The sequence below is a fragment of the Hemicordylus capensis genome, chromosome 8 (genome assembly GCF_027244095.1).
Source record: "Hemicordylus capensis ecotype Gifberg chromosome 8, rHemCap1.1.pri, whole genome shotgun sequence".
NCBI lineage: Eukaryota > Metazoa > Chordata > Lepidosauria > Squamata > Cordylidae > Hemicordylus > Hemicordylus capensis.
Genome location: NC_069664.1, coordinates 23,482,747 through 23,505,180, shown reverse-complemented (window position 1 = coordinate 23,505,180; position 22,434 = coordinate 23,482,747). Strand labels below are relative to the sequence as shown.

General features: G+C 47.2%; 1 protein-coding gene across 1 annotated transcript in view; it reads right to left on the bottom strand.

Moving 5' to 3' along the window:
* Nucleotides 1-687: 687 nt before the first annotated feature.
* The window catches only part of ADAMTS15 (ADAM metallopeptidase with thrombospondin type 1 motif 15), a 35,731-nt gene continuing 13,984 nt past the window's right edge, over nucleotides 688-22,434 (bottom strand). The window contains exons 2-8 of the mRNA XM_053270062.1: nucleotides 17,386-17,518; nucleotides 11,751-11,918; nucleotides 10,169-10,452; nucleotides 8,528-8,705; nucleotides 7,598-7,779; nucleotides 5,465-5,640; nucleotides 688-4,608 (exon numbers count right to left, since the gene is read on the bottom strand). Coding sequence (XP_053126037.1) covers nucleotides 3,828-4,608; nucleotides 5,465-5,640; nucleotides 7,598-7,779; nucleotides 8,528-8,705; nucleotides 10,169-10,452; nucleotides 11,751-11,918; nucleotides 17,386-17,518 — 1,902 coding nt within the window. The 3' untranslated portion in view covers nucleotides 688-3,827. The remainder of the gene's footprint in view (nucleotides 4,609-5,464; nucleotides 5,641-7,597; nucleotides 7,780-8,527; nucleotides 8,706-10,168; nucleotides 10,453-11,750; nucleotides 11,919-17,385; nucleotides 17,519-22,434) is intronic.

Genomic DNA, 22,434 nt, shown 5'->3' with positions numbered 1-22,434 from the left:
TAGCTGCCAATTATGTTTCTGAGCAAAGTATGAAGTGCTGCTGGCTATTACCTTTTAAAGCCCTGAATAACTTAGATCTGGGTTACCTGAGAGAGTGCTTTTCTCTACAAGATCCCCACTGCTGCCAAGGGGTCCAAAAGGATCAGCAGAATCACACTCCCTGTCAGCCAGTTGACTTCTTCCTGGATTGAGACCTGCTGGTTTATTTCTGTTGCTGATGTTTGCCTCGCAGGTGTTCTCAATTTTGCCACATTTTTGTTTGCTACTTTATTCGGATCAACTTTTGTCATGCAATTAGTTTGTTTTCCTTTCTATGGATGCAGCCATCAGCAGTATGGCTTATTCACACTCAGTATGGTTTATTCACACTCAGCTCTAAGTTTAATACAGTTTACAAACATTAGTGTGATTGTGTGAATCCATTCCAAGGTGCTTTATACCTGAGATGTATCTGAGATACCTGCCTTGGCATGAGTCCACACAATCATTGGTAACCCACATTAAACCTAGATTGGAATGAACCAGACCATTATTTGTGCACTTCAGTTATATAGTGAGTGGGGGTTTTTAGCAGGGGAGTCTTGTGTTTTTTTGCATTGTAAGCTGCTTTAAGTTTGTTCTTGAAGAAAAGTGGAATACAGATAGAAACAAATCAGCCAACATGCACAGATGTCCCAAGAGCCAAACTGTTTAAATACTTATCAATTTAATGTCAGGTTTGCTATCAACACACAAACAGCAAGGACCACAATCCAGTATACATGGTATACACACAGGAGCCAGTACAATAGGCATTTCTATCCTTTTGCTGTATATCTTGCAAAAGAATGTTATTTTTCCAAAAAAAAAAAAAAGTTAAAGCCCTTCCCTCCCCAAATACACCACAATAGGCTGTACATTTTATGGGAACCTTTGATCCGAAAATCCGAAGGAATGTCTCTGAGAAAACCGGTAGCCAATCTGTCCATTGCTGGGCTAAGACCAAGTATAGAAAGAATGAAAACTCACTAGTGAATGTGCATTTTCTGAGGAAGGGGAGGAAGTGATCAAACTTGAGCTCCGTGTGACCCTCAGGCACATTCCCTTTTTTCTCCTCATGGACAAAGAACCTGCTGAAATCCTTTGGATGGTGAATGACCAGAGCCTAACGGAAGCTCACCTGTGAGTATCAGGTAGGGGCTCTTTTCTCCCGCAAAACACCCCAAGGTGGTCGTGTGAATGACTTTATTGTTGAAGGAGCAAGTGAGATGCTACTACCTTAAGAACAAAGGTCCCCTGAATACTTGCAGAATGAGCACCATTTTGAAATCAAGACTCCCCGTTTGCTACATGTGGCAGAAAAACAAACCAACCCTTTTGACAACATTTCTTCCGGTATAAATAATGGAAATCTTCTGGGGAGAAGGATGACGGCGATGGTGGCAATGGTGGTGCCTCTTCTGTATTCCTACTGAAACACAATAATGCATTTGCCACGGTGAACTAAAAGGCATGGGTGCTGGAGGACAGACCTACACAACCTGAAACCTACCAAGGGAAGGACATTCCAACAGGCATGTATGGTGCCACCAGAAGTCAGATAAATCTCCTGGTTTTGCCGTGGGCCTTGGATGGCAAAACAGGCTTTTCAGGCAGCTGGCTGTCCACAATCCAGGGCTGGTGGGTGCCTGTATCTCCCATATCTCCTGGCTAGCATGGCATGGTCAGTGGTGCACCTAGGTAAATTTGGTGTCTGGACTGCCCCCGCCATGAGGGGGCCCCCCACTGCAAGGTCCTCCCTGCATTTGTGGGAGGGTGCTGTCTCACCATGCCAAACCATCATAATTTGCTAATTTTAGCTGCCACTGTGCGTGGCCAAGAAGGTGGGGTATGAGCCAAGCAGGCCTTCCCCCACCCTGTGGTGGCAGTGGGCGGAGCAGCCACTGGACCTGCCTGTCTGGCACCGCGGCCCTTGAAAACTGCAAGGTGCACCTGCACAGAACTCAGGTGCACTGGAGCACTTTGCAATTTTCAAGAGCCACTGGGCCAAACTGGCAGGCCCAGTAGCCGCTCCACCCACTGATGCTGCCACGGGGCAGGGGAGGCCTGCTTGACTCACCCCCCATGCCCTGGTTGTGCACATTGGCAGCTATAATTAAGGTGAATTTTAGCGGTTCAGCGTGGCAGTGTAGTGGCAGGGTGAGTGTGGGGTGGTCGCCTGAGGTCCCCCTGGATCCCTGGAGGCCCTCCCCCACCAGACCTTGGAGGCTGCAGACCAGGGCCCCAAGTTCCGGGGGTAAGAACGCCTCTGGGCATGGTGGCACACAAGACTGTCCAACATCCCCAAGGCCATCAGCTCAAGACACACTGTGGGTTCCAGTCCTGACATGGGGTAGCCTGGGTTAGGTTTCACAGGCCTCTGTGATCTGTTACTCTTGCAATGCAATTCATGGATATGAATGCTAAACAAAACCCTTGTATGATATGCGGGATGTATGCTAGTCTTCATGAAGTCTAGGCGACAAGTATTTGATATTTTTCTCTAAGCACAGCTGCTCCCCACAGCCTTAGAAGGAGATGGGGGGGGGCGTCATGAATGCACCAAATCCCAAGATTGGTCCCTAGCATCTTCATATGGAATTGGGAAAGACCTTTGTTTGAAATTCCAAACTGCTGGAATTGACTAATATAGACATGAATAAGGCCCGAGATGAGGACACCACCATGTAGGTCTTGATGTAGTGGAGGTCCAACTCTGTATTGTACTTAGCACAATAGCTGATTTAGCCCCGGATATTGGAACAGCTATATTTTCTACCAAACTGTATGCTCCTTTAAAAAATATTGTTCAAGTCGTATAGAAGAATTGCTATAAGAATGACACTCTGACCCTCAAGAGTTTCCAAGCACACAGTAGGATACACACATGGCATGACAAACATCCTCAAATAGCTCAAGAGGTTCAGATTCACATGGGTTGTCTGCATCCCTTTTGCACTGCAGTTGTGAGGTGGGGCCGGGGATATAAAATGCATCTCTACCTTGCACTATATGGCACCATTTTGTTATAAAATCCAAGGAAATTGGCAACCAGGTATGGGTTTCCCTCAACCAAGGAGGGCTCAAAAGAAACTAGGGTTAAGCACCATAAGAAAACCTACACTGTTCAGTCCATAAATGTTAATAAAAACTAAAGCTACCAATCAGTGACCGGTTGTCAGCCCAGCATGAAAGCAAAAAAAGTGTGTCTAGATACCCGCAATGTGTCAGGGCTGGAATGTCACTTGCCATTAGGCCTCGGAGGTACCTTCTCGTAACAGGTGTTAAGCCTCAGATTTTCTTGCAGGTGCAATGGGAAATTCCTTAGGGTCCTCTAGAACACTGGGGTGCTGGGGAGGGGAGGGGACTCCAGGAGATGGCCCCATTGCATTTTGGGAAGGATTGGGCCATGGCTCTATGGAACCACTGCCATTGTCTTTGGTCCACCTTGGACGGCAATTTACTCTCATTTTGGATCTTGATGTTCTCCTTCACACCCACCGAATACACCACTAGGCTGTAATGGCATCTGGGTTATTTGGCAGTTTCGAGGTAGTTGTTTACTCCTGTTTCATCACTGAGCGACCGGCGGATCCACAAAACAATTGCTCAGCCCCTTCGCGGTAGCACTCGCTCTTCCTGCCCATGAAAAATCCCTTTGTCAGTTGAAATGCGCTATGTAACAGACCCCACTCCACTCAGTCGACTCCCTCTCCCTCCCCCCAGGAGGCTATGGAAACTTTCAGCCACTTGACCGCCGAGAGCCAGAATGAGACACCCTGCCATCGTCAGGAGCGGATCCAGCCCGCTCAGCACGGCCTCAGGGTGCAAAAGTCCAGCTCCTGCGGCTTCTTCCTGATGTTGCAGCGCTCGCGGGGGAGCAAGAGGCCGCCCCGCCCCATGCATTTCAGCATACGCCTCTTGAAACCTCTGCCGCAAGTTTTGGAGCAGGGCGACCAGGCGCCCGCTTCCCAGGAGGGGCAGGGATCTCCGCATATCCTGATGTCAGTGGGCCGCTGAGTGGCATCGCAAGCAGAGGCCAGCTGGCCGAGGGAGTCACGGCAGAGGACCATGCGCTTCTGCAGCCCGTTGCCACATGTGACAGAGCAGTCCTCCCAGCTGGTGGTGGCCCATTTGTAAGAGGGGCGTTTGTAATCCGGCCTGCCCGTATCCAGGCGGTTGGAGAAGCTGAGGATACTGTTGCTGAGGACCGGCGGGCGCTTCCCGTCTTTGCGGTACAAAGATTTGTCCTCTTTGCTTTCTTTGGGCAAGTAGAAAGAATAGCGCACCCGAGGTGGAGTCATCTTCCCAACGGACAACACCTCCACTGTCAATGGCTCCTGGATGGGCATAAAGGCTTGGAGGCTCTCCACAGCTGTCCCAGTCCCGCTGTAGCGCAAGACGCTACCCTTTACCATGAGGTCCCTCTCCACGGCCGAGACGATAAAATGCCCATTCAGGAGGTATTTGCCGTGCCCGTTTTTCACAGCCAGGTAGTTGTCATCGCTGATTAAACCTTTGTAGCCTCGTTGTCTGATGTCAATGCTGGACGCGCCGGCTGGGATGAGCACCACAAAGTTGTAGCCATGCCTTGAGAAGGCGGAGAAGACACATTTAATACACAACAAAAGTGTTACAATAAAGTTCAGAACTGCAGACTCGCTCAGACTCCTGACAGCTGCATTCTACTCAGCATTTCCATTCTAAACAAAATATTAATAGAAGTTCTCTAACGTAGACTTACTCCACTCAAAGATTCTAAGAAGGCTGAAAGGAAATGTACAGCCGAAACCTTGACCTATGTGCAATTCCAAGGGTAAGAGAATCATGCATGGTAGCACGTTTTCAATTACTCTAGCCTTAAGCAAATTTTCAAACTGATATTATACATACTCACTGACAAGAGGACATCTGCTATATAAGATCATATTTTTACAAACCCCTTTATATATGGTGTCTGAAATGTACAAAACATGTTGGTAATGGAATCAGAATTTTTGGGCATCATTGATGATACCATTACATACTTTGCATTTTTCCGGCACCATCTATAAAATTTTGTGGTTTTGTAAAAAATATGGCCTTATAGTAGATGTTATCTTGCCAGTGGGTACATATAATAATTTTAAAATCTGCTTATGGCTACAATAACTGAGAAAGCAGTAAAACATCTGATTCTATTATCCTTGGAATTGCCCCTATTGCTCTAAAACAGAGGTGTACAACTTCAGCCTGCCAGCTGTTGTGGGTTTACAACTCCCATCATCCCTGACTATTGGCCACTGTGGCTGGGGATGATGGGAGCTGTAGTCCAACAGCAGCCGGAGGACAGAAGCTGTGCACTCTTGCTCTAGAGGTAGGAGCTCCTTTCTACATGACCCAAAGTAGCCCTGTCCATTCCCTCACATGCAAGTAAGTTTACATGTCCGAAAAGAAGTTCACTCACATGGGTTTGGTGAACAAGCCAGAGACCTTCTTGCAGCTCTTGTTGTCTCCTCCACACACACCACATTTGTCGAACTTCTTCTTGGAGCCAAGTTTCCCATCACAGCCTGCTTTGATACATTTACCCTGGACACAGAGTGATGTGGAGTCTGGAGAGCAGGGAGTGCCATCCACAACCTGGAGATCACCAAGAACAACATTCAATGGGACTTTGGCTGAATGGGGACAGATTTGTTCCATCTTTGTGCACAGACAGCATTGGTTTTATGATGGGAGATATCCACTTTGATTTATGGTATCAGCAAGCTGAGTGTAAGGAGTGGGTTCAGGACCACCCATGAGTGGATGATGATACTGAGAACAGATGCACTCTGATGCAGCTGTACTCCTCATGAAATGCTACACTGTACTCCGCATGAAAGAATGTGAATTCAAAGTCAGGGAACTGGAATTGACTTTGCAAAGAAATGCCTTACATAAACCAGCCCTGTTGGATCAAACCCAAGGCCTACCTAGTCCAGCATGCTGTTTCCCACTGTGGCCCACCAGATGTCCCTGGGAAGCTCACAGGCAAGAGCTGACCTTCTCTGTTGCTGCCCCCAGACTCAGGAATGCTCTCCCAGTGGCTAGCTATTCGCTCCTCAGTCTCCATCACAGTTTTTAGAAAGCGTGTTCGATCTTGGCTTTTTAACCCAGGCTTTTATACGATTGTCTCTACTGCTGCTTCTTTGTATATTGTATTTTGTATGATTATTTTATGTTTGTATTTTAAATTTTTTTTAGTCAGATTCATGTTTTTATATTTTAGTTTTATATTTTAATTGTGTATTTTTATAGTCGTTTAAATTTTTCTGTGTGAACCGCCTTGGGGTTGTTTAATGAAAGGCAGCATATAAATTTAACAAATCAATCAATCAATCAATCAATCTGAGGGCATCGCTTCACTCCTGCGGTTGCTCCCCTGCAACTGGTATGCAGAGGCATCTTGCTTCTGAGTCTCTGATTGAGAAGCATCTCGGTTACATGGCTATGCACAACCCAATGATGCCTATCCAGTTCCTAGAAATAATTCCTCTCCCCCTTCATCTTGCATGTTTCATACAACTGCATCAGAGTGTAGAAGAAATTATTAATTCAGCACTCAAAACAGTTGCCTCTAGGAAAAAAACCCTACAAAATTCATCTGATATTTTCATTGTGGTCATGAAGACCACCTACAAAAATGCACCAGTTCCTGGACTTGTTGTCAATTATGGATTACACTCTATTGGCAGAGCAATATTCCAGAGGGGTTTCTACATCTGTCATTCAACATGTGATGCTCTTTGTCCACAGATCCAAGTGACAGGTGATCACAGACATCACACACACAATTTTGAGACATTTGTATTATTTTCTCAGGCTTTTGTTTTTTGACACCTTGAACAACACCAGCCCCTAAGGTCGTGCAAACTACCTTTATATGTAGTTTGCACGACCTTAGGGGCTGGTGCTGGGGAGGGCTGGAGGGAAGGCAGGATCTTATCTACCTCCCCACACACAATCTGGGGCCTGAAGAGGGCTCTGCTGCCCCCGCACCCACATAAGTAGTGGGGCTGTATGTGGTACAATGCACCATGTGAACATGGCTGTCGGGCTGCTCCTTCTCCCTGGCTCTATGGTAAGTATGGCCGCCAGCAACCTGAAGGAGCAGCCAGCAGTCCGAGCACCCACACAATCTGGGCACGAGGTAGAAGGCACATGCACGTCCTCCTACCTCACTTTAGACTGAGTACAAAAGCTGGGCTACCTGAATTAGCACTGTCCTACGAAGGTGGGGTTGGTGGTGAGAATAACCTCATAGTCTGGCCACCAGCAAAAAGTCTTCATTAAACTCAACAGAAAACTCTTTGTGCAAGTCATATTTCTCAAGGGAAGGGTAATCTAAAGAAATGCAATGTTCCCCTTTTGGTGAGGATTTTTTCTTCTGACTTGAAAGTTTTGTAGAAATATGTTATTTCCCATTTAAAATGCCGATTAAATATGCCAGAATTTATTTTTAATTTTTTGGCAAATTCTACTAATTGGCTTCGCTGAAGGCCCACCCCCTCTTCCCGCTGTGCTGAAAAGCTGACTTCCTGGTTTCTGGACTCACCTTTGGAGCCAAGACGTAGAAGTAGCCGGTTCCATTGGCCCTGCAGATGAGCTTACACTTGTCCCGAGGAGACACTCCGGAATATTTGGGGACCCAGGAGACCGTGGCAGTGAGCCGGTTTGTGCTGTGGTTGTAGCCATTGAAAGCTTCACACTGTTCTTCCCGAAAGCTTTTCCCTGGGACTGAGACCAAAGAATTCTGTTCAGTTTCAAAAGGCCTTTGGGACTTGTTCACTCAAGGATGTGCATAATTTGATGGTGTGTGAACAGTCTCTCTTGATGAGTATTGGAGCTGTTTGCAAAAGGCTATTTAACCTGTGATGGCTGCTTCACCCATGAATATCATCAATTGATATGAAGGTTGAGTCAAATGTCCTCTCTTGAGAACTTTTGGCTTGAATATTATGTAGGAATATAGGAAGCTGCCTTATACTGCATCAGACCATGTGTCCATCTAGCTCAGTATTTTCTGCACCAGGGATTCTCAGCGTTGGATTCCCAGATGTTATTGGACTTCAGCTCCCATAATCTCCAACCAAAGGCCACTGGGGCTGGGAATAATGGGAGCTGAAGTCCAATAACATTTGGTGATGCAATGTTGAGATCTACACTGACTAACAGTGCCATGGCTCTCCAAGGTTTCAAGGAGGAGTCTCTTTCTGAGTCCCACCTGGAGATGCTACCAAGGAATGAATCTGGGACCTTCTGCATGCAAAGCAGATGCTCTTCCACTGAGCTATGGCCTCATCCCCTAAGGGGAATCTCTTACAGCAGCACTCACATGTAGTCACCCATCCAAATTCAAACCAAGGTGGGCCCTGCTTGGCAAAGGAGCAATTCATGCTTGCAACCACCAGACCAGCTCTCTTCCCCAATGCTTTTACACCATTCACTGGATTCCCCACAAGCTCACACCTTTACAAAGCCTCACCTGAACCGGAGCAAGGGTCCAGGCTGCAGGAACGGTATTTCACTCGGACCCCTTCGCAGTACTTCCCTTCGTTGGCAGGAGCCGGGTTGTTGCATTCACGCTTGGCCAGCTGGACTCCTCCACCACAGGTCCGAGAGCACTGTCCGTAGGGTGCCCATTTCCCCCAGTTGCCATCCACCTGCCACAGAACAGGCCAAACTCACAGTCATTACCGCTGGTGACTCATTTGAGCCCTTTTCTCATCTCCCTTCGGAGGCTACTTAGCCTTGAGCGCCACAATCCTAAACCCCTATATCAAGGTTTCTTTACCCTTGGTTTCCAGATGTTGTTAGACTACAACTCCCATAGGAACATAGAAATCTACCTTATACTGAGTCAGAACATTGGTCTATCTATCTCAGTATCATCTACACAGACTGGCAGTGGCTTCTCCAAGGCTGCAGGCAGGAGTCTCTCTCAGCCCTATCTTGGAGAAGCCAGAGAGGGAACTTGAAACCTTCTGCTCTTCCCAGAGCAGCTCCATCCCCTAAGGGGAATATCTTACAGTGTTCACATGTAGTCTCCCATTCATATGCAACCAGGGTAGAGCCTGCTTAGCTAAGGGGACAAGTCGTGCTTGCTACCACAAGACCTGCAAAGCCATGGTCTTTGTGGCTGGGGAGGGTGGGAGTTGTAGTCCAATGACATCTGGGGACCCAAGGTTAAGAAACCCTGCTCTATATCATGCTTTGCTCAAGCCATATGAGATGCTTGCTAGCTGGGCAAGAGTATCTCCAAGCATGTGCAAAGCACACTCCTCACTCATTGCAGCCAGTCTGTATCCCAAAGAGGACTAGCACTGACATTTTTTAAAAGTGACATTCAAAGCAAATGTCAGTTCTTCCCATGGAGAAAGATCGGAGCACTTTTAGTGGGAAGCCAAATTTTTCATGGGTTTTTCTCTACATCCCAAGGGCCAACAATGAAATTTCACACAAAGTGAAATTCAAAGTGAATTTTTGGGTTCCTACTAAGGAGACATTTCTAAGAATCTTCTAAGAAAGCCAAACAGGTTCCTAGAAGAGAAGTCAGATTTCTTAGCAGGCTTCTACTCATTTGTATAAATTGGGGGGCTGAAGAATTTAGAGCAGGAGTAGGCAATGTGTGGCTCTCCAGATGTTGCTAAACTGCAACTCCCATCATTCCCAGCTGTAATAAATTGTGGCTGAGGCTGATGGGAGCTGTAGTCCATCAACATCTGGGGAGACACACATTCCCTACCCCTGATGAGTTTTTAGCATGCCGGTCTACCACTATTCCCTGTAAGAGGGATTCCCAGATGTTGTTGACTACAACTCCCATCATCCCCAAACAAAGGCCATTGAAGCTGGGTATGATGGGAACTGTGATCAACAATATCTGGGAATCCCTCTTACAGGGAATGCTCGTCTTGACAAGGGATTCTCAACTCTTGGTCCCCAGATGTTATTGGACTTCAACTCCCATAATCCCTAGCCCCAGTGGCCTTTGGTTGGGGATTATGGAAGTTGAAGTCCAATAACAGCTGGGGACCCAAAGTTGAGAATCCCTGGTCGAGACATCTCCAACTGTCAGCCTGCCTCCCTGAGCTACATCCTTAGCGCTGAGCTATCAGGTACTCACCCGGTACTTACTGATGTTATGCCTCTCGACACAGGCACCCTTCAAGCAGAACCTCCCTTCTCCGCAGCTGGTGCCGTCAGCCCAAGGAAAGTGGCGTGTCTGACACATGATGTGGCCACGTGCCTTCCCTGTGCACCACAGCTTGGTGCAGTACTGCATGTATGGGCAGGGCTTGGAGCCAATGCCGAAGGCCAGCTCGCATTGCTGGTTGAGGTTGTAGTTGGTCCCCGGAAGGTCGTCGGGCAATGAGATCGGCTTGGTTGGTTGGTCCAAGAGGCAATCGCCTGGGAGAGGGAGGGAGCGAGATAGGGGGAGAGTCAGCAAAAGTAAGATCTAATTAAAAGCAATAGTTTGTTTCTAAAGAGAGCGGACTGCTGTTGGCCATGGTCACTCAGATCTTTGGATCAGCCGCTGACCCAACTTTTTTCAAAATAATATTGGACTTATTCTTAGCCACTGGGTGGCTGATACTTAAGTTACATGGCAGAAACTATGGGCAGAAACCAGTGTTCTCTCTAATTTTTTTCTTCTGTGTACAGAATGAGTTTTGTCCTGGGCGGCAGTATCAAGGCAGTGTGTGCACACATGCATTTAGGCTGGGACTTTCCTGATTAAAACTGAGCAGGAGCTAAAATTAACTGCTGTTCATTGTAAGGCCTGGGGGCTGGTGCTAGCCCCCCATAACCCTAAGCACAGCTCCCTTGCTTATGGGGCTTGCATGAAGCTTCAGCTAAAACTGAATATGCTGCCAGATGAACAACAGCGCCCCTGAATATGCTGCCAGATGAACAACAGCCCCCCTGGCACCATGTGGAGAGACAACCATTCTTAAAGGAGCAGGGGGCTCCTTTAAGGGAAAGCAGGCACTCCTGAGAGCCTGCACCATCTTGGAAGGCATGCATGGAGTGCTGGAAAGTTTAGCCCTTACCAGAGCTTTCCTTCTAGAGCTCTTAAGAGGGCTCCATCTCTCCCAGCACCGAGAAAAGCGCAATACTATGTGAAGGTCAGCGAAGTGGGAAATGACTCTCATATTGAAGGTTAAGAACAGCTCTGCTGGATCAGGCCCAAGGAAGCCCATCTAGTCCAGCATCCTGTTTCACACCCTGGCCCACCAGATGCCACTGGAAGCCTACAGGCAGGAGTTGAGGGCTTGCCTTGTCTCCTGCTGTTACTCCCCTGCAACTGGTACTCAGAGGCATCCTGCCTTTGAGGCTGGAGGTGGCCTATAGCCCTCCGACGAGTAGCAGATGATAGACCTCTCCTCCATGAAGTTATCCAAGGTTTTCTGCCAAAGTGGGCTCCACTTGAAAACCAGTGAAGATCACTAGAATAAATATGAGCTCCCTTGTGCCTCCCCTGCAACTGAAAACATTCAACATTCGGTGCTTCTCCCACTCTATTTTCAAAGGAAGGTGCCTCCGGAGTTGTGCTAGCTTCATGCATTTTGACCGACGGCTGATAGCAGAGCAAGATACTGTGCAGTGCAAGGCACTCACACAGACCTTGCAGCCGGACACGTTTCTCACTCTCTCGCTCCCATCCTCCTGTCACTGGCCTGTACCCCCCCCCACCTCACTCTCACCATGTCCACTGTCCAGGAAGTCAGTGATGATGGCTGCGCTGCAGGCTGACCAAGGGTTGGTGCGGTCGATCTGTATGAGGGTGGGAGACATCATGTGGTTGGTCCTCAGCTTCCCAAAGACTTCCTCACAGACTTTCACGTTATCATGCGGCATGTTGAACACGTGTCCTGGGAAGAGAAAGAGAGGAGGCGGTTTTGCAAAATCTCGCTGTGGTTTTAAGAGAGGGCTATTGCAGCCCCAGGCAAAGGAATTCTCCATCCACCCTCTAGAAGGAGCAATGTTTGGATTTTCCCAGATTTTCCCATCTGCTTGCACAGACTACTGCTGCTCTCGACACGTATGGACTTAATGAAGAACCTGAGGTTCCCATGGCCTTCCTCAACCTCGGGGGCATCCTCTCCTGCTTCCCATCCCCATGGGCATACCTACTTCCTTTGAAAGTTAGGATCACTGCATCCTAACCCACCTATCCTAACCCATTTGCTCCAGGGAACCCAAGCTCTTTAATTAATGCAAGCCCTCAGGTTCAGATATCGGGTTCAGGTTCAGATCTAGTGCTAGACTAGGACCAGGGAGACATGAGTTCAAATCCCCATTAAGCCACGAAACGTGCTGGGTGACTCTGGGCCAATCACTTGTGTCTCAGCCTAACCTACCTCAAAGGGTTGTTCTGAGGATAAACATAACCATGATTCTGATGAATGTTCTATTTCCTGGCTTTTATCTGAACAGAACATCGAAATAACATATGAAGTTGCTATAGGGTTGCTGGGTTTTGCGCTGTTATCTGTAGAATTTGTCATCAGTAAGAACTGTTCCCCCCTCTTTTTTCTTTACTAGTTATCTTGATTTTAATTTATTTTAAGTTGTATGTATCAAAGACTGCTTGTTGACCTCAATAAAGATAAGAGAAAGAAGGGCTTGAAAGGCATGTAAACATTTGCAGCTGGCCTCTGCAAATCAGCCCACAGGGTCATCTAGATCTTCTCCACACTGACTGGCAGCAGCTTTCCAAGGTTTCAAGCAGGGGTCTTTCCCAGGCCTACCTAGAGAGGCTGCCAGGTGGGTTACCCTAGGACCCATATCTATACCTGTATCATGAGAACATACCATACCCGTATCACGAGAACAGCCTCTCTCCCTGCTAAATATAAGAGAATCACCACTTTCGAAGTTGCCTCTTTGCTCAGTTAGCACAGGGGGAACGGCAGTGAAATGTCGGATCCATTCCAGTCTGACTCCTTTGGAGGGCCCATGCCAATGTCTCTGTCCATTTATCCTGACCCTTTCTCCATTGGGTCAGTTCAGATGAGAGGGGATCTGACATTTTCACCATGCACACACCCAGTCTCATTTGGCTTGGTGTGTTGTACATTGCGTAGGCCTCTGTTTGCTAAATCCTTGACCCTTCCCCACATAATCCACCCGCCACCCCTCTCACTGCTGGCTCTGGAAATGCCTGCAATACCATTGTTGCTGCTTTGGATCTCCTTGCTAGCTCTGTGAATTTCCTGCTGCTTGTGTTCCGATCAGATTGCCCCCAAAGGCAGCAAAAGTTACAACAGATGCGGCTCATGCTGCCAGCGAAAGCCTGAGAGCCAGCAGTTCGCTGGCCAAGATTCACACCATCTGCTTTGTGTGCGGACACGGGCCCTTGCAAAAGAAAGGCAAAGGAAACTCGAGACCCCCAGGGAGTACAGGAAAGAAGAGAAATGATGTTCTTCGTCAGACTTCCGGGCCACTCAGAGAACAACGACCCACCACCCATTTCCCTGATACGTGAAATCCTTCCGAACATCTAAGCACAGACGGCAGAGAACAGCTGAATAGCCTCCAGTAAGACATCAGGGCTGAAATAAACTTTCACACTAACACTGCAATTTGCCAAAAACATTAACATAGAAACCAGCCATCAGGGTTTTAAATGTCAAGCTCTGAACGCTCTTGCAGGCAACTATGAACATATGTAGATGCCATCTACTGAGTCAGACCATTGGTCAGTCTGGCACAGAACTGTCTACACTGACTGGCAGCAGCTTCCCCGGGCATTTAGACAGGGGTCTTCCCCAGCCCAATTTGGAGGTGTCAGGGATTGAACCTGGGACATCCGACATACAAAGTATATGCTCTACTGCTGTGCAAAGCTTCTGTTCCACCCTACATCTAGCTACGTCACAGGGCAGTGACTAACAATGTGGGCAGGTCAATATATGCCAGCGTTCTCAAACTTGAGGACTGCAAGCCCCATTATTCCTAGCCACAGAGGCATTTGGCCATTGTGTCTGGGGATGTTGGGACTTATAGCCCAATGCCATCTGAAGATCCACATTTGAGTAGGTTGAGAATATGCAATTTTGTTTTCTCTCTCTCTCTCTCTCTCAAAAAAAAAAAAAACAACAACAAAAACCCAACCCTTTTCTTGGTTTTTAATGGTATCATAGCAAGGGCAAATATATGATAACAAAGGACAATAAATGGAGACAAACAGGAACAGGAAGAGAGATACCTAAACAGCCTGACTGAAAGAACAATGGTTGCCCTAAAGTTCTGTAAGGGGTTTTGACTGAAGACCTGAGATTGTTTTGGAACTTTGTTGATGAATACTGTTTGGTGTAAGAGATCATACTCTCTGATATGGGAATGATCTTGTCCAATATTGCTTTCTTATTAACATAAGAACAGCCCTGCTGAATCAGGCCCAAGGGGCCCATCTAGTCCAGCATCCTGCTTCTCACAGTGGCCCACCAGATGCCTCTGGAAGCCCACAAGCAGGAGTTGAAGACATGCTCTTTCTCCTGCTGTTACTCCCCTGCAACTGGTATTCAGAGGCATCCTGCTGCTGAGGCTGGAGGTGGCCTATAGCCCTCCAAAATGCAAAAATAGGGTTGTTTTATTCATTATCTACACTCCAAAATTGGTATCAGGTTTATTCAATGGTCACAACTGCTGGCCTCCACCACCACCCAGTGAAAGCTTTATTCACACATTATGTCCAACGTATGTACTATCTGTGCATGGTATACATATGATCAGATCTATATGCAGATCTGGGACTCTTTCCAATCTTTCAGAGGACCTCTAGTGCATGACCGGTGCACAGAATTGTTAGCCCTGTGGCACAACAGCACCCATGCAGAAGGACAGGGGGAGTTTCATAAGGGCTCCCAAAATGTCCCTGCAGAGCCCCCTTACACACACACTTTGTTAGTCAGGACATCATCTGCTAATTTTACAAATGAAAGCAAAAGCTATTCTTGGAGCTCAGTTCACATATACAGAGGAGAGCTGGTCTTGTGGTAGCAAGCATGACTTGTCACCCTAGCTAAGCAGGGTCCACCCTGGTTGCATTTGAATGGGAGACCATATGTGAGCACTGTAAGATATTCCCTCAGGGGATGAAGCTGCTCTGGGAAGAGCAGAAAGTTTCAAGTTCCCTCCCTGGCAGCATCTCCAAGATAGGGCTGAGAGAGTTTCCTGCCTGCAACCTTGGAGAAGCCACTGCCAGTCTATGTAGACAATACTGAGCTAGATGGAGTGATGGTCTGACTCAGTATATGGCAGCTTCCTATGTTCCTATCACTTGAATGTGTGAACATTCCTCATCACCTGCTAACTGGGCAAAGAGGCACCTTTTAACGTGGTTATTCTCTTTATTCTCTTTATTTAGCAGAGGGAGAGTAACTGGTCCTATCCACCACCAGTACAGTATCTCCAGTGACTGTTGCTGGTGTCTATCTTATGTTTCTTTTTCAATTGTGAGCCCTTTGGGGAGAGGGATCCATTTTATTTTATTTTATTTTATTTTATTTATTTATTATTTCTCCGGGTAAACTGCCCTGAGCCATTTTTGGAAGGGTGCTATAGAAATTGAATACAAACATACATCACTTGAATGTGTGAGCACTCATCACTTGTACCCTCTTCACTTGCATGCTCACCACTTGATTGTGTGAACACTCCTCTGAAAAACCTTACACTTGCATCGACATTGGGCAACCCAGAAATTCTTATCTATGGCATTCAATCTACGGTGACTCATTCACACACACACAAGTCACAACTGCTCAACACGACAGTGAATGACTAATATGCACATGTGAGCCAGCCCACTCTGACCAGGAAATCCGATGCCTGGCCATCGCACTTCTGGCACGGCAGATTCGAAAACAACATTGTGAATTTCACATATGTTACAGTGCTAATTAAACCCCGAACGTCTTCCTGTTCTCCAGATCAGATCCAAGCAATTTGGCTATAGACCCTGTTGACAATCTGGCACCGAGCTTCTCCGGATCTAGGTGTGTGTCGAATGCATCCCGGCCATGACATGTTATTTCAGGATTCCTAAATCCTGGGAACTGAAGAAACAGCAAAGCCAGCAAAGCCAGTAAAGCTGGATCTGTAACTCGGACCTTCTTGTCTTCCTAACAGCTGTTTTCCAACCGTTCCAAGCAAACCTCCCCACAGCACTGGGAATAAAGCTGCAGTCACTCTTCTCTTTCTCTCCCTCCCTCCCATGCTCACACAAAGGTGGAGTTTCCTGAGAAAGCTGGTCTGGAAGCTTTGCTATTGTCTAAACTTCCTGAGTAAGGCAATCTGCACTATTTTAAGGCATCAGGCTTTGTCTCTCTCTCCTAATCAGGGATCAAGAAACTCTTTTCTTTTAATGGATCCGTCTCCCCCCAAAACCTGCTCCCCTGGTGGCAGCCGCAGACATGGGCCGTACCACTTTACTGTGGCTTTAGTTTTAAGTGGCCACTTCCTAAGCCACAAGATGATGGATGGAGGTTTGAAGCCAAGAATGGTCTGGCGAAGATTTGAAGGAGAGCCTGCAAAGCCAGGCGGATGCAAAGCACAGGACGGCAGTGACTCGACAGTGCAGTAATGATAGATTGCTAACCTAAACTGAGCAACAGGCTGGTCCTTTGTGCTCTCTGGCTCCCATGCCACCTCCAGACTGAAGCCCCAGAACCATAGACAGGCGCCTGCCAAATCATAGCTCTGGAAGGCTGTGAATAGAGCTGAGTCCAGGAGCTGGAGAGTCACAAAGCTGGGAGATGCCTCCTAGGCTCAATCTCAGGCATTATCAGTTAACCGGATCTCAGGAAGCCGAGCTGGAAAAGTTCACTCATAGGAACATAGGAAGCTGCCATATACTGAGTCAGACCATTGGTCTATCTAGCTCAGTACTGTCTTCACAGACTGGCAGCGGCTTCTCCAAGGTTGCAGGCAGGAATCTCTCTCAGCCCTAGTATCTTGGAGATGATGCCAGGGAAGGAACTTGGAATCTTTTGCTCTTCCCAGAGTGGCGGCTCCATCCTCTGAGGGGAATATGTTACAGTGCTCACACTTCTAGTCTCCCATTCATATGCAACCAGGGTGAACCCTGCTTAGCTAAGGGGGCAAGTCATGCTTGCTACCACAAGACCAGCAATCCTCTCTCCACTCTCAACTTGAGACCTTGGAACAGAGCAGAACTATTTCCTTTTGACCAGAGTTGGACAAGAGGAGGACTTAAGTCGACCAGAGAGGACAGCCTAAGGCTCACCAGTTGGACTACAACTCCCATCATCCTAGACTGCAATTTCTTGTGGCTGTAGACAATTTCTTGTGGCTGTTAGAGCTGTTCCTTACCCAGTTCGTGAGCCGTGGTGAAAGCAGAAGGAAGGCCATCATCCTCGATGACAGAGCAGCTGCGCTTTGGGTCACACATCGTGCCAACGTCTGCCATTCCCAAAGTGTCGCAGGTGGTAGCGCCACACAAATCCTGCAGGTGACAAAGTGATGCTCTTTAGAGACAGGGCAAAGCTACAACTGAGCTTGGATGCTGCACCCAAGGGAGTTAGAACTTCATTGGAACTGATTTTGCCTTGAAACAGAAATGCTCAGAGCACCCACAATTTTGGACAGCAAAATTATCCACCCAAAGAATGTGTTAGCATTTATCTTGCTGTTAACTGGCCTGGGGTCTTCAGACAAAGGGCAGAATAAAAACATAAATAATAAATAAATAATACATTTAATATCTCATATGAAAATAGGCAAAAATAGTCAATAATAAAAGTCTTTGACCAACATAATATACTGTAACAAAGGCACAAAGAAGATAATTCTAATGCATTAGCTCTTACTTGTGTGAACAATACTCAGAGACCCCCAATCCACAACAGCAGCCTGGTATACGATCACTATAGATGTTGTTCTGCTTGGTGAATCTTTTTTTGTCCTTTAATGCATTTCCCAAAACGTTGGCTATACCAGCACCATTATTTTGGATTTCACTCCTTGAAATAAAATTACACTTTCAGCAGTGGATTTCTCCTCTTTTCCCCATCAGGAGCAGCTGGTGCTCCAGAAATAGCAATGATATGCACAATCCCCACTCAAAGCCCCCCTCAAGACCTTGCTTCACCCCCGCGCTCCTCTCTCAGCATATATCTGCCCTGAAAACTGGTTTAACAGTCATTGCCTTTCCCCAGAGATCTCTAGGAAATCTAATTTAAAGCAGAGGCGGGTTGAGATTTCTAACAGAATTCTTCGTACCGCTTGCAAACTACACTTCCCAGGATTCTTTGGGAGAAGACGTGACAATTAAAGAGTTGTGAGTTTGTGATGTACATGTGCCCTCAGACAAATCCCTTTGGCATGAAATGGCGAGAAAGACACTGCTTTTTGAAATGAAAGGGCCTTTTTTACGCAATTGTAGTTTATTTATGCAATACAATTCTCTCTTGCTTTCTCAGCAGCTCCAAGTAGGGCTGGGAGAGACTCTTGCTTGTAACCTGGGAATGCTGAAGCCACAAATTTGAGGCTTGACAGACAGGGCTTCTACCCTGAATCGCCTTCGGAAGAGAGTGGGTGCATTCACACTCCAGCCACACTTAGCCCAAAGTCCCTTCGAGATCCTTGGACCCAACTCACACACAGATCGGGCTTTGTCTTGCAAATTCTAGCTTGCCTCGCTGTATTTCTGGGTTTTAAAAATGCTGGTTTTAAGCTACCTTTTCTGAACACAGCTGGAGCAAATAATGATCTGAGGTAGATCATTAGCATGAAAAAAAGAATGAAATGCAGATATAGCACTTTATACCAGCACCATGAATTTGGATTTCACTCCTTGGGGGAAAAATACACTTTCAGCTGTGGATTTCTCCTCTTTTCCCCACCAGGAGCAGCTGGTGCTCCAAAAATAGCAATGATATGCACAATCCCCACTCAAAGCCCCCCTTAAGACCTTTTCTCACCCCCCACACCATTATAATTTCTCCCCCACCACCACCACCATTGGCTAGAAGGAGAACACAGAGACATGCCTTGTGAACTTGCATCAAAACAAAACCTGAGAGCAGAGGGGAGGGGCTGCTTCCCTCAATGCCACGAGCATGATTCGAAGTGGCTTCGCTCAACATTTACCCCGCAGCATGAAGCCATGTGTGAATAACTCCCTGCAGATGTTGGCCTACAACTCTCATCATCCCTGACTATTGGCCACTGTGGCTGAGGATTATGGGGAGTTGTGGTCCAAAAACAGCTGGAGGGTTTTTAGTTGTGCAGCCCTGCCTTGGGGGATGGGGCCATAGCTCCATGGAAGAGCATCTGCTTTTTATGCAGGAGGTCCCAGGTTCACTCCCTGGCAGCATTTCCAGGTAGGGCTGGGAAAGAGGCCTGCCTGTAACTTTGGAGAAGCTGCTGCCAGTCAGTGTAGACCAGTGGTTCCCAACCTGGGTTCCTCCAGATGTTGCTGAACTACAACTCCCAGCATTCTCAGCTACAATTTATTAGGGCTCAAGATGCCGGGAGTTGTTGTTCAGCAGCATCTGAGGAAACCAGGTTGGGAACCACTGGTATAGACCAGCGTTTCTTAACCTTGGGCCCCCAGATGTTGTTGGACTACAACTCCCAGAATCCCCAGCCACAAAGGCCATGTCTGGGGATTCTGGGAGTTGTGGTCCAACAACATCTGGGGGCCCAAGTCTAAGAAACCCTGGTGCAGACATTACTGAGCCAGATGGACCCACGGCTTGCCTCATTACAAGGCAGCTTCCTACATTCTAAAACAAACTTTCTGTAGCATCCAAGCAAGAGAGGAAGAATTATAGGGGATGTGGTGTGAAGGAGACAAGAGATGGGAATGGGAAAGCATTTAAAGAACTGGGCAGGGGATCCAACATTCACAGTGTCGGAAACAGCAGCAAGACGGCTTTGCTCTCAGAGCTTAAAAGCCTCCCTCCAGTGGAGGATGTTTCCCTGACTGTTGACAAGGTGCTGCTGATAGAAGTTCCAGTCTCACTTGTGGCTGAGAAAGCCTGGAGAGACCGAACTCGGGTGCGTTTGTGTGTGATGCTTTATAGATCAGTTGAGGAAAGGTTTCTTCTTCCTAGCTGGCTGCCTTGAGATTAGCTGCTGTCTTGATTGCCTTCTCACCACACAGGCTCGGAGCGTTAGGTCAGGGCCAGCACATCTGGAAAGCACAATGACCTCCGGTGCCAACATCAGAGGCACCACGAGGAATTTCGGCCACATCCTCATCTCAAGAGATAAGCCTGCTTGTCCTTGTCAGCTACGTGGGCTGGCATCACAGCCCGGCCTGCAGATATTACTTGCAGGGGTCTGCCACAAAAGTTCACACGAGGGGGCTGCACCATGACTAACGTTTTACAGATTGCGACCATGTTCTGTCACTGCCAAGCAACAGAAGCTTAAAGGCAGAACCTCAAAGATCGGAAGTGACTTTTAGTGAGCAAACATGTCCTTGTGTCACATGATCCCACTATACTACCGGATGGAAGGAGAGCTGGTCTGCAGAGGAGAGCTGGTAGTGTGCTAGTGAGCATGACTGGCCCCCTTTGCTAAGCAGGATCCAATTGGGTTTGCATTTGGATGGGAGACTGCATGTGAGCGCTGTAAGATATTCTCCCGAGGGAACTGGGCTGTCGTTCAATGGAAGAGCATCGGCTTGCGAGCAGAAGGTCCCAGGTTCACTCCCTGGCAGCATCTCCAGGTAGGGCTGGGAGAGACGCCTGCCTTGGAAACCTTGGAGATGCCGCTGCCAATCGGTGCAGACAATCCTGAGCTAGCTGGACCAAGGGTCTGACTCGGTATAAGGCAGCTTTCTATGTTTGTATATTTCTATGGAGAGGGTGCAAAAGTTGTGATGGAATAGAAAGGGAGTTACAGGGCTGGTTCTCATGACCAAAAGCTGGGTATGAGGAAAGACCAGCCAGGCTCCAAGCCCCATAAATGCTCCCATGAAACAGTAGTGCTGGAGAAAATCAAGGGAGGAGGCGGCTCAGCCTCAAGAGGGGGAAGCGATTGTGTGCTTTTCCTCCACCCTCAATACAATACTCTCAGCAGAAATCCACAATTTGAATTCTTTACTGGCCGTTAAAACTTATCTGTTTGGCCTGGCCTTCCAGGGTTTTTAAATAGTTGTAATTGGTTTTAATGTTGCAACCTGGTTTTTCAGGGTTCTTTAATCACTGTGATTGCTTAATTGTGGTTTTATGATGTTTTAATTGTTAATTGTTTTATACTCTTTTATAATTTCTGTTTTAATTGTGAACAGATTTTAATGGTTTTGTTTGAATTGTAAACTGCCCTGAGCCATTTTGTAAGGGTGGTATAAAAATAGAATTAAATAAATAAATAAACGCATGAATAATACTGGGTATGTGATGTGGATTGACCTCCGTGGCCAGCATAGGATCACGTGCTCCTCCTCCTTCCCCCATGTTTGCTGACACACTACTGTTCCTCTGGAATGCACTGGGGGCTTGTTTGGAGTCTCTCCGGACATCCCTTCTACCAGCTTCTGGTTGTGAGAATCAACCACATTGCACAAATGTTCCCAAACCACAATATCATGAAGCTTCGAGAAGATTAGTAGGATCACAAAGCTTCATGTGAGGATGACAAGATTACTGTGTCCTGAAGCTTTGTGATCTTGAGCTTTGCGAAAGTGATCTTTGAGCTTTGTGAATGAAAAGCTTTTTATAGAGCAAAAAGGAAAGAGAGAAAATGGTTCCCTGCCCCCCAAAAACGCTAACAACTGAAAAAGAGTCACACCAGCAAGAGACACTGAGAGGGCAGGTTGCTCTCCCCCCTGCTAAATATAAGAGAACCCCCATTTTTAAAGGTATCTCTTTGCCTAGTTAGCAAGGGTTTAAGGTCCCACCAAACTATTTTCCTGTCTGCTGTAACTCTGGAATTTGCTCTTGAAAACATAATCAGCAGCTCCTCCTGTGTGTTTTCCTTTTCTGGATGGGAGCCCCAAAAAGCAGTCTGGACAGGGAAAAGGGACAGCTTCCCATTGTCTTTCTACAAAGAAGATCTCTATAGCAAACACATACTTTTCTTGGTTGACACTCACCAGCAGAGCGGATAGAGTGGCACGGCGATTTAAAAAGAGAGAGAGAAAGAGAGAGGAAAGTAAACTGAAGAGCCAGCCAAGAAACTCTCCTGCTAGGCAACTCCTGGTCCTTAACAGGAAGGTCATAATATAGCTAGTGGAGTGGGAAAATCAGATGGCGGGAGACAGGGAAAAATGACTTGGCTTAGGCCTGTATCCAAAGAAAGTGAAATGTGGTGGGTTTGCTTGGGTCCCTAGTCAGGATGCATCAGCGTTGAAATGAATCATATATAACTCAACCAGACAGCTGGATGACAGACAGCCCAGAATGCACA